Source organism: Sarcophilus harrisii, chromosome 2 (assembly GCF_902635505.1).
Source record: "Sarcophilus harrisii chromosome 2, mSarHar1.11, whole genome shotgun sequence".
In the NCBI taxonomy this organism is placed as follows: Eukaryota; Metazoa; Chordata; class Mammalia; order Dasyuromorphia; family Dasyuridae; genus Sarcophilus; species Sarcophilus harrisii.
In genome coordinates, this window is record NC_045427.1 from 285,997,192 (window position 1) to 286,011,327 (window position 14,136).

General features: G+C 40.8%; 1 protein-coding gene across 2 annotated transcripts in view; it reads right to left on the reverse strand.

Annotated features, from left to right (window-relative positions):
• The window catches only part of KCNK13 (potassium two pore domain channel subfamily K member 13), a 151,191-nt gene extending 142,756 nt beyond the window's left edge, over nucleotides 1–8,435 (reverse strand). The window contains exons 1-2 of one of the 2 annotated variants that reach the window (XM_031952360.1): nucleotides 8,309–8,435; nucleotides 6,370–7,661 (exon numbers count right to left, since the gene is read on the reverse strand). In XM_031952360.1, coding sequence (XP_031808220.1) covers nucleotides 6,370–6,709 — 340 coding nt within the window. In that variant the 5' untranslated portion in view covers nucleotides 6,710–7,661; nucleotides 8,309–8,435. Of the gene's footprint in view, nucleotides 1–6,369; nucleotides 7,665–8,308 lie in introns of both variants that reach the window. The other variant, XM_031952361.1, reaches the window with a different exon arrangement.
• Nucleotides 8,436–14,136: the final 5,701 nt, after the last annotated feature.

Sequence of the window (14,136 nt, forward strand, 5' to 3'; positions counted from 1 at the left end):
TACATAACCACTCTTAAAAAGACTATGATGAAATTACTCTAAACCTCTGTGGGTTTCAATAACTTTCTTGGGGTGAATAAACTTCTTGTTAGCTAAATCCATAAGCCAAAATATATGAAGTCATAATTTTCCAATCACCTTAAAATTCCAGAATCATTTTTGATGTCTCTCTTGGCCGTGTCTCCTTATTGACATTTTTTACTATCATCCAAGTCATTTTATTGATTCTTCTTTCACAGTACCTTTCCCATCCATTACCTCTTTTCATTTCCCACTGCCACCACCAAAACTGGAACCCTTATTATATCTCTTCTGGACTGTTACAGTGATTTTCTAACTGACTTCACTACCTCTTCTAAGCAAAAAATCTAGGAAAGCAATATGGTGTAGTCAAAAGAATTCTGGTTAGAATTAAATCTTGGCTTTGACATTTTTTAGTTGTGTAACCTTTAACCTCCACGAATCGCAGCTTCTTCACTGATAAAATGAGGGTAATAATATTTTTACTATCTATACCACAGAGTTATGATAAGGCTCAAATGAAACTATGCACTTAAAATGTTTTGTAATCATAAAAAATACTATAATAATTCTAAGGAAGGAGGCCTTTTTTGGTGAGGTAATTGGGATTAAGTCACTTGCCTTGGATCACAGAGCTAATAAGTGTTAAATATTGGACCAGATTTGAACAGAGGTCCTCCTGACTCTATGGCTAGTGCTGTATCTACTACACTATCTAGTTGTTCCTATAATAACTCTAAATAAAGTTTTTTTTCCCCCAAACCTATTGTACCAGTCTAGTTCCTATTTCTCTCTGTGCTATTCTAATAATCTCTTCTTGATCAGGGCTTCATTATCATTATTTTCATGATCATTTATTTAGTCCCTACTGTATAGGGAATGTCATATCAAAATTGCCTTTGCCCAACTCAATCTTCATTTAATACTTCATGACATAAACTTTCTTCATTTGGTTGTACATAATATGAGTACTTAGCTACTTGATAAATGTCTCTAAAACATATCTGCCTACAGAACTGCTCTTTTTGCTTATAGATGGTTCCTAAAAGAAAGAGACCATTTTTAACTCATCTTGTGTCACGCCAAATGAAATGCATAAACAGGTGCTTTAAAATGCTATTTGGGACTGGATGAGCTGATAATATTGGATGTAAAGAAAAAATTCATTCTTCTACCCTACTACTAGAGTTGCAGCCACACCAGTGAAATTAGTTTTGACAGAATTTAGAGGTGATGATAGTATTTACTTTCTTCAATCTCTAGAATTAAATTTACTTGGTGTCTATCTAGTAAGGATTTTGTGGTAGTGGTTGTTCAGTTATATTTAACTTTTCATGGCCCCATTTAGGATTTTCTTGGCAAAGATATTAGAATGGTTTACCATTTCTTTTTCAAAATCATTTTACAGATGAGGAAACTAAGGCAAAGAGGATTAAGTCACTTGCTCAGGGTTAAAAAGCTAGGAAGTATCTGAAGGCACTAGCCGAACTAATAAAGTCTTCCTGATTCCAACCCTAGGGCTCTGTCTACTGCACCACTTAGTAAGAAAAAATTAAAATGGGAAATTATCTCCCTCTGGTGGCTACACCTTAGCTGACTCTCAAACTAGCCAGTATTGGCCCTTCCCTGAGGGGTCGATTTCCCCCATACTAGGCGCATTGTCCTAGAATTTCCTACCATTGATCTGAATTTGTCTTTGAAAGCTGGCTTCAAGGCAACATATTATTCTACAAATATGCAGATATGAAGATATGCCTCTGCACTCCACATCTCTGCACTCTTACATCCTAAAGAAATTGACTCCTTGGTGGAAATGCCAAAATACCAGCACACAAGTCCTATTGACTTTGCCAAGCATGAGATCTCAGAGTCCAACTGAAGTCATAACCAGTGATTGTTATGGAGAGAAGTCCAAGTTTTGTTTTATTCTTGAGGGGACTGAATTACTATTTAAATTTCTCTTTTACTGCCACTAGATTACACTCAGAGTTTCTGAGTCTATAACCTTGTAGGTTTTTTTTGATAAGATATTGTTCTTTCTCCTGAGTTTAACAAGAGGCAATGAGAGGCAATAGGACACAGTTGATACAGTACAATACTTATATTCAGGAAGACCTATATTCAAAATTTGCCTCTGATTCTTAGTAGCTTTTTGACCACACCCAAGTGACTTAACCTTTCTGTGCCGGTTTCTTCAGGTGTAATATTGTTTAAAATAGATAATATATAAAAAGTGAATTGTAAACTCTAAATCACCATATGAATGTCACCTATTGTTGTTGATGCCGTTTTGTTATTATAGCAACAGATAAAGATAAAATTATGTTATATCTTTGTCTGGTGGTGAGTATCCCAGTCTATCATTCAGGGCACCTGATTTTGTTTCCCTGATGGGAAGCCAGGGTCAGCTATATGATATAGTAGATAAAACAATGGGCTTGGAATAAGGAGTACTCAACTTCATGAATTCAAATCTGGCCTCAAGATTAATTAGCTGGGTGACCCTGGGCAAGTCAATTAACTATATTTGCATACCTTTCCTCATTTGTTAAATAAGATAGAGAAGGAAATGGCAAACCATTTCAGTATTTTTGCCCAGAAAACCCCAAATAGGGTCATGAAGACATAACTGAAATGACTAAACCACAAAATTATTAATATTAAAATGGTATCCAGAGTGAAAAAAAGAATGGTCCCCACTATACTCTGCACAGGTCAGATCTGACTTGGAGTACTGTGTTCAATATAAGATTAATGAACTAGAAGGGAATATAATGTTTGAGGTTAGATTTGGAGAAGGTTTAGAGACTTTGGTGGTATAATAGATATTAAGCATGAGTTAGGAAAATCAGAGTTCATGTTACTTCTGAAACATGATAACTATGGGATGCAGGACAAGAAGTCCCCTTATCTTCTCAGAAACCCTAGAAATTCTCTTAGACCATTAATTGATAGAAGGGATTCCTTGACAGAAGCGCTTTACCAGTGAAATCAGAGTCCAGTTCCTTAAAACTGATAAGTGAGGGTAGGGTATTCAGAGAGGGGTCACTGGTATAGACAATAGAACATTGAAAACAAGGTCACATGAGGTTTGGTTAAATAAACTTGTAAGAAGAGTAATAATGATAACACCCACTTATTTAGTACATTAAGGTTTACAAAGCAGTTTGCTCATAACAATCTGTGAGCAAGAAGAACTTCCAAGAAATGATTTGTCCAAGGTCCTGCTAAGTGCAACTACATCTTCTGACACTAAATCCAGTATTCTTTCTATTATATCACACTATCTAGGAAAGATTTAGGGGAAGATGCTATTACTATTCCCAAATATGTGAAAGGGTCATAGTGAAGACATGGAATTAGACTTCTTTTATTTAGTTCCAGAGGGTAAATCTAGGAACTATAAAGATAGATTCCAGTTTGGCATATGGAAACATTGTTTGACAATTTTTATTGTGGTTTAATCATTTTCAGTCATATTTAACTTTTCATCAAATCATTTAGGGTTTGTTTGTTTGTTTTTTTTTTTTTAAGAAAGATACTGGAATGGTTTTTGCCATTCCTTCTCCAGCTCATTTTACAGATGAAGAAACTGACTTGCTTATGGTCACAGAGCTGTTACATGCCAGAGATGGAACTTGTATCAGGTCTTCTTAACTCTGAGACTATGATGTCCTTTTACCACAATTATCACATCTACCTTTCAAGTAGAGAGCATTCTGAGGGGTTCTGCATAAATACAAGCATAAGCTAGATATGATCCTGATAAGCAAGAGATTGCCCAAGGTCAAAAAAGAAAACGATAACAAGGAGTAAAAGGACAGGATCTGTTTTTAAAGAGAGTTAAAATATTTCTGTAATAGGATAAATGGTCACAGGAAAGTGAAGCACTGAATGAAAACAATACACTCACTTGACTAGCGCAAGGTTAGCCCTCTATGGAATAAAATAATATAGCAAAGTACATGAATCAACATTTGCAAGCTTCAGGGATATGCACAAGCTTCAAGGAAAAACCTATTGATTTTATAAGGTAGAAAACACAAGGAGTGATTAGCCAAATAATGATGATGATTTTTTGATGATGATAGCTGGCATTTATATAGCAATTTGTGGTTTGCATAGTATTTCACATATTCAAAAGGAGAAGAATGGGCTCAAACCCTTAAAGCTGTCACCTAGAAAAACTTCAGGGGAGGAAATAGAGATAGGAGATGAGAAGGATATTGACTAAATGCAAAACATTCCCTTCCCTGATGTTACTGAGCCGCCCCAGCTCTGAAATAGCTTCTGAGTTGAAAGTTTGGATCTCATTCCCTGAAAGTTAGTGGTGTTTCCCAGTCCAAATGCTAAATCATGGAGCAGGGGAGGGTGGTGTCAAGTCTGGGGCTAAAGGTAAGAAAACAAAGGATATCAGTAAAACATTTTCACCACAAAATTATGAAATTATATTTTAAAAATATCAGGGAGTTAGGACCAGAAAATAGTTTGGTCTCCATTAAATGAATATTCAATGAATTGGATATCAATGGATAACAATATCAGGGTTCCCAGAAATTATGCTACAACTCCTCCTGGAAGTCTTCTAAGATGGACTACACACAGGGCAGACAAATCTTCAAATGACCTCTTAAATGGACTGGAAACTTTTTCCTACCTGTTTCCTCTTTGTTCCTTCTCCCGGGTGAATTTGCACATTCAACCATGTTCTCTGACCTTCAGACTATGTACTGCTGACATGAATATGATGCCTATTATTCCAAGGAATTAATGTTTTATTGTGTATTTTAATATTATAGATCAGTCATCCCACTGTTTTTGGAATTGGAATTAGTATAATTTACAGCTTCCCTTTCCTCTCCCCCACCCCAAAATCAGTGATTCAAAATACATATAATAGTATCCCAGGCTACTCAAAATGCATCCATGTCCACTAAAATGGAGAATACCAGAGCTAAAAGGGATCTTAGAGGTTATTTAGTCCAACTTCAATCTGAGCAAAAAATTCTTTCATAATGTCTGTCCCCAACAAGTAGCTCTCTTGTCTCTACTTGAAGACTTTCAGTAAAAGAGCAATGGAGCTGAAGTTAAGAAGACCTGCGTTCAAATCTAACATCAGATGGATACTAGCTGTGTGACCTTTGGCAAGTTCCTTAACCAATGTTTGCCTCAGTTTCCTCATCTGGAAAATGGTGTTGATAATAATAGTACCTACCTGCCAAGACGGTTGTAAGGATTAAATGAAATAGTCAAGTGCTTTGCAAGTCTATAAGTACTAAGTAAATGTTAACTTTCATTATCTCCTAAAGAATCTTATTTCAGTTTGGTGGACAGCTCCAATTGTTAAAAAGATCTGGAGCTGAAATTTGTCTTCTTTTTATTTCTATTCTAATCCTACCCTCTGGGTTCAAGAGACAACCCTTCTTCCACATGATAGCCTTCCGTCATTCAAAGATCATGGATGGATATTTTCCTTTCCTCACTGCCAATTTTTCTCTTCTTTAGGCTAAATTCTCAGTTAGCCAGTTTTCCTATGGCATGGGTGCCAATCCCCTCACCATCCTGGGTGCCTCCTTCTACATGTGCTCCAGCTGGTTAACATATCTTCAGCCACATAAAGGATTTCCACTATACTTTTAAAATTAAAAAAAAAAATTCTTGAGAATGTTATCACTTCCCTTAAGTAACACACAACTAAGCCAGGAACAAGAAGAGCTTCTGTAAATTCCAAGAACAGGAGGCAAGCCTGAATGATTCTCTTATTATCAACAATAATTACAAGACACATTTATACAGTCTTCAAAAATTACAAAGCACTTCTTATACATTACATCATTTGATCCTCACAGTTTAGCTCTGCGGAATAGTGAGTGCAAGAATTACCTTGTCTCCATTTTAAAGAAGAGAAAACTAAGGTTCAAAGAAGTGAATTAACTTGACTCAAGTCACCCAGCCAGCAAATGGTCACACTGGATTCAAACCCAGTTGTTCTGGCTCCTACTCCAATGTTCTTTTTATTTAAATGGAGTGCTACCATATTTATCTACCTTCTAGGACTGTTAAGATGATCAAAAGAGATAATATATCTAAGTCATCTATCTTCTTGCATACTCCCCTGAAAACAATCTCATCCTTTTTCTCTGAATCTCTAGGGACTAGCATTGTTCTGGATATAAAGGCAACCTGGAGTGAATTCATGTCTACTAGTTAATGAATAAATGAACAAAATAAGGTAATTATGGGTTTTCCCCATCAATTTGTCCTGTCTATCTGCAGGCTGTCTGGTCTCCTCTACCTCCTCCACAGCTACACTATTCCCTACCGGGTCCCATCAAAAAATTCACTTACCTATAGTGGAAACCACAGTGCCTACAAAATAGAAAGCACCAGTAAAGTCCCACCGGGGCCGGCTGTCATCAATTCGGATTCCAGCAGACTTGGCCTCCTCATAATTCCGGAGAAAATCTCCAAGCACATCGAGGCTCAGATTGTGAGTCAGGCTAAAGTTTAGTAACTTCTCCCTCCACAATTCCTTTCCCCTGCACTCATTAGCTCTCTCGATCGCCGAGAAGACAGCTGCCCCACACACCATGTATAGGACAATCAAGATAGCCAGTATCAAGAATCTAACGTTGTCCAGGTTCAGGTGCCCAGCAGTCCAACAGCAGCCACAGCCCTGACTTGCCATGGCTGGCAAGGTCCCTAAGGAAAATCTGCCCAATCAGGTTCTTTCCAAACTGCTGTGGTAACAGGAAAGGAGTGGGGCGGGAGATAACTGATGGAAAGGGCAGGCAGCCCAGTGATGAAAAAGGATTTGTTTTTACAACGTGAGGGTATGGTCCGATGCCTTATGCTAATGTCGGTCTGAACCGGGATTCCTGGCGCTGCCCATGGTAGTACTCGCTTTCCAAGAACTGTTTATTTGTTTGGTTTTCTCTTCAGACCCGTGGCATGCTTAAAAAAAAAAAAAGAAAAGAAAAGAAAAAGAAAGAAAGAAAAAAAGAAAAAAAGGAAAAAAAAGCCTTAGACCAAAAGTTTTAGGGTGACTTTGTCTCTTAGAGGGCAAGTCAGTAGTCTCGTCCAGAGTTCATTCCCCACCAGATGTCTTCCAAAGACCAACGTGCTGCGGTTCTTGAATATTGCCTCTTCCCCAAGCCCGTTTGTTTTTGCTGCCCAGTTTCAGATCCTCCTTCTCTCCCCCTCCCTAGTTCCAGTGTTCTCAGTATTTCTGGCACTTGGTGACAAGAGGTAGGGAGGAGATTTCTTGTTTCCGCGTGGTCAAAGGAAAACCTCAACCCTCCTGGATCTCCAAAAGTCTCATCCTCTGCTGCCTTAAGTTTAGGCTCTTTCTTTCCCCCCCCCCCACCCCCCGATTTGAAATTTCTACCCAGCAGTATCTTCTTAAAATAACGGGTCAGGCTCTAAAGTCCCCTCCAGATCTAAGCGCGTATGACCCCAGGCTTTGCCGCCCCTTGAAAAGAATCCTTCCTACAGCACCATCCTTCAGCACCACAGTTGACTTTTTCTTTGCTCAGATCTCAGATTCTTCTAATTTTGGAGTCTCTTGTCCAGTAGAAATACTCTCGTACCCTAGAGCTACCCAATCTCTCTTCCACGGAACACAGACTTTCGAGGGTCTACTGCTGAGGTCACCGGAGAGAGAGAGAGAGAGAGAGAGAGAGAGAGAGAGAGAGAGAGAGAGAGGGCAGGGGAGAAAAAAATAAATCTGAGTTTAGTGCTCGGTAAGCCGCCGCGGATAGCAAAAAGCAGGTAAATGAGAGAAGGTCTGGAACTAGATGATGATGAGAGACATCATCATCAATACCCAGAAGCCAAATGAGCGGGTGGGGAGGTGGAGGGCCCGGGGAGGAGAAGGGAGAAAAGAAAAGAAAAAAGGGAAGGGGGGAGGAAGGACGCTCATGAAAAAGCCTATGGGACACAAGCTCATATTCTGTGTTCTCCCCCATTCCAGGGACCCACTCAACGCGAACCCCATCCTCCTCTTACCTCCTCCCACTCACAGAGCTCTCTAACGGGATTGTGAACGCATCCCGAGGGGCCCGATCACAGCTCAACCTCCAGGGGAGGAGAGGTTCTTGAGGGAGAACCGGGGCAAACCCCGGACCTTCCTCCGTTTTATCCAGAGCTGTGCTAGCTTTAAAATGGTCTGCAGTCTCGCTCTGTCCCCTTTTTCTTCCCCCAGAGAAACAGACGCGAAAGGTTCTTCCGCAGGGCCCGCCCCCTCCCTCCCTCTCCGCCAGAGTGCGGCGCCCCTGCTCGTTCTTACTCAGTCGGGGGCTTGGGGCTGCTTTCCCTGGCGCCAGGCTGGGAGCGGCAGCTGAGCCGCGGTCTCCTTCCCCTCGGAGGGCTCCCCGTCGAGGGCCCCCCCCCCCCCCCCCCCCCCCCCCCCCCCCCCCCCCCCCCCCCCCCCCCCCCCCCCACCTCGGGCACCTTGCCGGGCGCCCCCCCTCGCTCGGACACGGAGCTGTCAGTGCCACCTTCCACGCTCGGCAAACTCCGCCTCCGCCGCGCGCACTGAAACGCAACAGGTGGAGGCCCGCGGACGCTGGTCCCCCTAAGTGCCTCGGCGGGAGGAGGAGGCTGCCGAGACCCCGCCCCGCCCGGCTGGTCCTCCTCCCTCCTCCCTCCTCCCCCGCTCCCCTCCAACGCCCGTCCCCCGCTTCTCCCCCATCCAGGCCGCACGAGTGCGGGGAGAGCCCGCCGCTCGGCCCGGATAACTGTGGGTCCGGGCGGCGCTTGCCGGCCTGGCGCAAGCGGGGGACCCGGCCGGCTCTTCCCGCAGCTGGGAAAGGGACTAAGTGTGTGTGTGGTGGGAACGGCCCGTCGGTGTGTGACTCTACCAGGCCGGGAGGGGGCGCCTCGTCCCCTGCAGACCTGCCTTTCTGTCTGCCCATTCTCACCTCCCCTCTCCCCCGGAAAGGACCCTAGAAATAAACCCCACGGACGAAGAAACTGAGAAGACCAAAGAGACGACAAGGAACTCATCCAATGTATGCAATTAGCTGTAGGCGTCTCGAGAGCCTGCTTGGCGGTGCGTCGGAGAGAAGAGCCGCACCGGCGTCCGGGGGGACCTGATGGGGGCCTAGAAAGTCACCGGATTTCCCTCTGCCTCAGTTTCTGTGAAACCCTCCAGTTTCGTTGTGAGGAGCACACGAGGTGATCATCCCGAGCGCTCGCAGAGCCATCCAAGTGCTTTGTGGTGGTCAACAGCCCTGGACCCGGAATCGGGGAAACCCGAGCTCAGATTTTCTCTCAAACGGTTCCTTGGGGGGAAATCTGGCTCTCTCCCCTTCCTCGGTGTAAGATAAGGAGCACAATATTGCTGATTTCTCACCGTTATGTCGAGGATCGAATAAGATATCCACAAAGCCCCCCCTCCCCCCCTCCCCGATGCAGCCCGTTCCTCCAGTTAGAGCACAGCTCTTCCAGCGTATTGGGGAGAGGGGATTCGGGGCGGGAAAATCTAGATTTGGCAATGTAGTGGGCAAAAACGTCCGTGGGCCTCGCAGGGGACTTCCATGGCCTCGGGTGGGATTCTCTTCGCCTGTGGTTACTCCTTCCTTGACTACTCTGATCTGTCCCAGCAACTTCCAAAGATTTCCTTGATAAGGCGTCAGAACGAAGATGAGTGTCAAATAGACACCTAGACTTGAATTCAGGAGACCAACATCCTAGTCTGGGCTTTGCTAAACTGTGGTCCTATGTAAGGCATTGCCTCTGCACACCCTGCTCTGTCATAAATAGGGATAAGATCTGTATTACCCATTTCACAGAGCTGTTGTGGTAAATGTAATTTATTTCTAAGATAAAACATATTCTTTTGACCTTTGGTACAACCTTGAAGTCTCAAATTGAGTTTTCATTAATTTAACACAATATTTTCATTAAGAACCTGCTATGTGCAAGGCATTGTGTTCAGTGCTGGGCATACAAAGGCAAAAGTACAAAATAGTCCTCTCAAGGAGCTTAGATACTAATTCTTGTTTAATTATTTTGATTCTTTCTAACTAGTTGTGAGCTCCTTTGGGGTTTTCTTGAAGTAGTTTGCAAGTTTCTTTTCCAACTCATTTTGTGGATGAGGAAACTGAGGCAAATAGGGTTAAGTAACTTACCCAGGTTCATACAGCTAGTAAGTGTCTGAGGCCAGATTTGATGAGTCTTCTGACTCTAAGTCCAGCACTCTATCTACTGGACCTCCTGGTTTACTCCTCCCAACCTGTCTTTGTGTGTGTGTGTGTCTGTCTGTCTCTCTTACTCTGTCTCTCTGTGTCTCTGTGTATCTCTCCTTTTGTCTCTCTCTCTGTGTATCTCTGTCTCTCTGTGTCTCTGTGTATCTCTCTCCTTTTGTCTCTCTCTCTCTGTCTATCTCTCTGTCTCTGTCTTTCTGTGTTTCTGTGCATCTCTCTCCTTTTGTCTCTCTGTGTATTTCTCTGTCTCTGGCTCTGTCTCTCCCTATCTGTTTCTCTGTCTCTGTCTCTGTCTCTCTCTCCCCTTCCCCACTCTTTCTCTACTAGATGGAAATAAGTAAATACAAAATTATTTTAGGAAAGAAAGCACAGGGGGTAGCTAGATGGTGCATTGAATAGAGCATCAGCCCTGGAGTCAGGAGGAAAGAAAGCACAACTAACAATAGGAATGTTTTTATGTGGACATAGCACCTGACTGTGGCCTTGAAGGATTGTGTAATGAGAAAAGGAGGAGAGAATATATTTCAGACATAAGGACAGGGAGCACAAAGGTGCAGAAATGGGAAATGGAATTTTGAGTTTGGTCATTAAGATGGCCAGCTGAAGATGGAACATAAGTATAAAGGGGAATACTTAGAAATCACTCTAGAAAGGAAGTCTGAAATCAGATTTTAAAGAATTCAAAAGGCCAAGTTAGTGTTTTTATCTTAGAGGTAATAAAGAATAAGTAAAATTTTTTGAGTAGAGAAATTACAATGTCAGGCTTGTACTTTATGAAGATTATTTTTTTAAATAACTTTTTATTGACAGAACCCATGCCAGAGTAATTTTTTACAGCATTATCCCTTATACTCACTTCTGTTCCGATTTTTCCCCTCCCTCCCTCCACCCTCTCCCCAAAATGGCAAGCAGTCCTATACATGTTAAATAGATTACAGTAGATCTTGGATACAATGTATGTGTGCAGAACTGAACAGTTTTCTTGTTGCTCAGGGAGAATTGGATTTAGAAGGTATAAATAACCTGGGAAGAAGAACAAAAATGCAAGCAGTTTACATTCATTTCCTAGTGTTCTTTCTTTGGGTGTAGCTGCTTCTGTCCATCCTTGATCAATTGAAACTAAGTTAGATCTTGTCTTTGTCGAAGAAATCCACTTCCATCAGAATATATCCTCATACAGTATCATTGTTGAGGTATATAATGATCTCCTGGTTCTGCTCATTTCACTCAGCATCAGTTCATGTAAGTCTAACCAATCCTCTCTGTATTCATCCTGCTGGTCATTTCTTACAGAACAATAATATTCCATAATATTAATATACCATAATTTACTCAACCATTCTCCAATTGATGGGCATCCATTCATCTTCCTGTTTCTAGCCACTACAAACAGGGCTGCCACAAACATTTTGGCACATACAGGTCCCTTTCCCTTCTTTAGTATCTCTTTGGGGTATAAGCCCAGTAGAAACACTGCTGGGCCAAAGGGTATGCACAGTTTGATAACTTTTTGGGGCATAATTCCAAATCGCTCTCCAGAATGGCTGGATGTGTTCACAATTCCACCAACAATGTATCAGTGTCCCTGTTTTCCCACATCCCCTCCAACATTCCGCATTATCTTTCCCTGTCATTCTAGCCAATCTGACAGGTGTGTAGTATCTCAGAGTTGTCTTAATTTGCATTTCTCTGATCAATAGAGATCTGGAACACTCTTTCATATGAGTGGTAATAGTTTGGAGAGTTAAATTGGGAAAAGAAAAAAAAAAAGAGCTCAATTAGCTAGCCAGGAGATTTTTACAATAGTCTACATGAGAAATAATAAGGTGTTGAAGTATGAAGAAGACCAGAATATAGGTAAGAGGATAAATTAAGAATTGTTGGGAAGAGGGAATCAATAAGACTTAGCAGCTGAGTAGATATGGTATGTGAAGGAGAGGAAAAGATGGCAGATAATTCTGAGATTGTGAACCTGAATGATTTGGAAAGATGATTGACCATAAAGTCATAAATCTAACATATGAAGTGATCTCAGATGTCATCTAGTTCAAACTCCTCACTTTGAGGAAAAATAGGTCAAAGAAATTTGAAACAGCAAGCAAGGAGACACAGATAGTAAGCATCAAATATAAGATTTAAACTCAGGTCCTCTGAGTCTAAGGCAGCTAGGTATTACAGTAAATAGACCACTGCGTATGGAGTCAGCTAGTCTCATCTTCATGATTTCAAATCTGGCCTCAGACACTTAGTAGCCATGTGACCTTGGGCAAGTCACTTAATCCTGTTTGCCTCAATTCCTCATCTGTAAAATGAACAGAAGAAGGAAATGGCAAACCACTATAATATCTTTGCCAAGAACTTTTGCATATTGTTATCCACAGGGTCACCAAAAGTCAGACATGACTGAATAATAACAGCCTCTGACTCTGACAAAAATGAAGTTTAGAGAATGAGCAGATTGAGAGGGGGAAGATAATGAGTTCTGTTTTAGACATATTTAGAACAAGAAAAGAGAAGTGTCATGGAACCCAGAAGAGAGATCCAAGAAGAGTTTGTCAAAAGTATCAGCAGCTATACAGGACAGGTATATGAGAAAAGTTTCAGTTAAATTCGTCAACAGTAAGATTTGTGTTGGGATGGTATATAAGGGGGAAGAACAAAATCCATTCTAGGAATGCATAATCATGTATCAAAGATTTACAGTAAGAGGGACCCTAGCATCTATCAAAAAAATTAAGGCTAACTCCTTTATTTTACAGATGCAGAAAATGAATTACAGAAAGGTGAAATCATTTGCTCAAATTATTATCCAGCTAATAAGTGGCTGAGACGATATTTGAACCCAAGTTTTTCTGACTCCAAGTCTAGTGCTCTATTAACTATACCATGTTAAATCAGACAATATGTGGCAATATGTGGCAATATGTCCCATTAGGTCTATTAAAGTGTGAATAGATGAAACTGATAAAAACAATTTCAAATCAAGGAGACAGGATATTCTTCACTGACAAATGTTCAATAGAGGGTTTGAGACAAAAAGAAAAAAAAAAGAAAACATAAGTACTTTGATAGTCATTTTGAAGAAGGTCCCAAACTAATGATCCTTTCTTCAGATTTCACCACCATTCTTTTTAGACAGTATCTCCTCTTCCCTCCCCCTTTTTAGTTCTTCACTCTGAGCTTTGTCACCATGATTCAGCTGCCTTCTCTTTCTATTCCTATAGAGTTCTTCTCTTATCAATAAACCTCGACCTTGAGGAAGGACTCAGACTAATGACCCTTCTTTCTTCAGATTTTACCACCGTACTCCCAGGATTGTATCTTCTCTTCTCCCTCTTTTCAGTTCCCATTTATGTATGATCTTCCCTTACTAAGATGTAAGCTCCTTGAGGGCTGGGACTATATTTCTTTGGTTTGTATCTAACCCTTCAGGTTAGATAAAGTAAATGTTTAATAACGTTGATAGTTTCAAAGTGTTTTTTTTTTTTTTTTTTTTTTTTTTTTTTTTTTTTTTTTTTTTTTTTTTTTTTTTTTAGCTTATCCAAGATACTCAAGGTGAAGTGGGTGGTAGTTTTTCTTAATAACAATAAAAATAATAATTTGCATTTCTATAGGACTTTTAAGATTTATAGAAGACAAAATATTTTTCCAAACACAAAACGATTAAAGCAGAATTTTCCATAATTGAATGAATTAGATATTTTATTAATTTCTGAATTTTTCTCTAAGAAACACTTTCTTTTCTAGGCTTTGTTTCCTTTCCACTTTTCACAAAATCATAACCCTGCTAAAATTTCATGCAAAAAAAAAAGACATCTAGGTTACTGTGGAACAATATGATTAGAAATGATATAAACACACTTGTTATTAGCTTTATTTTCATTCATTCAATAAACATTTGTTGAGC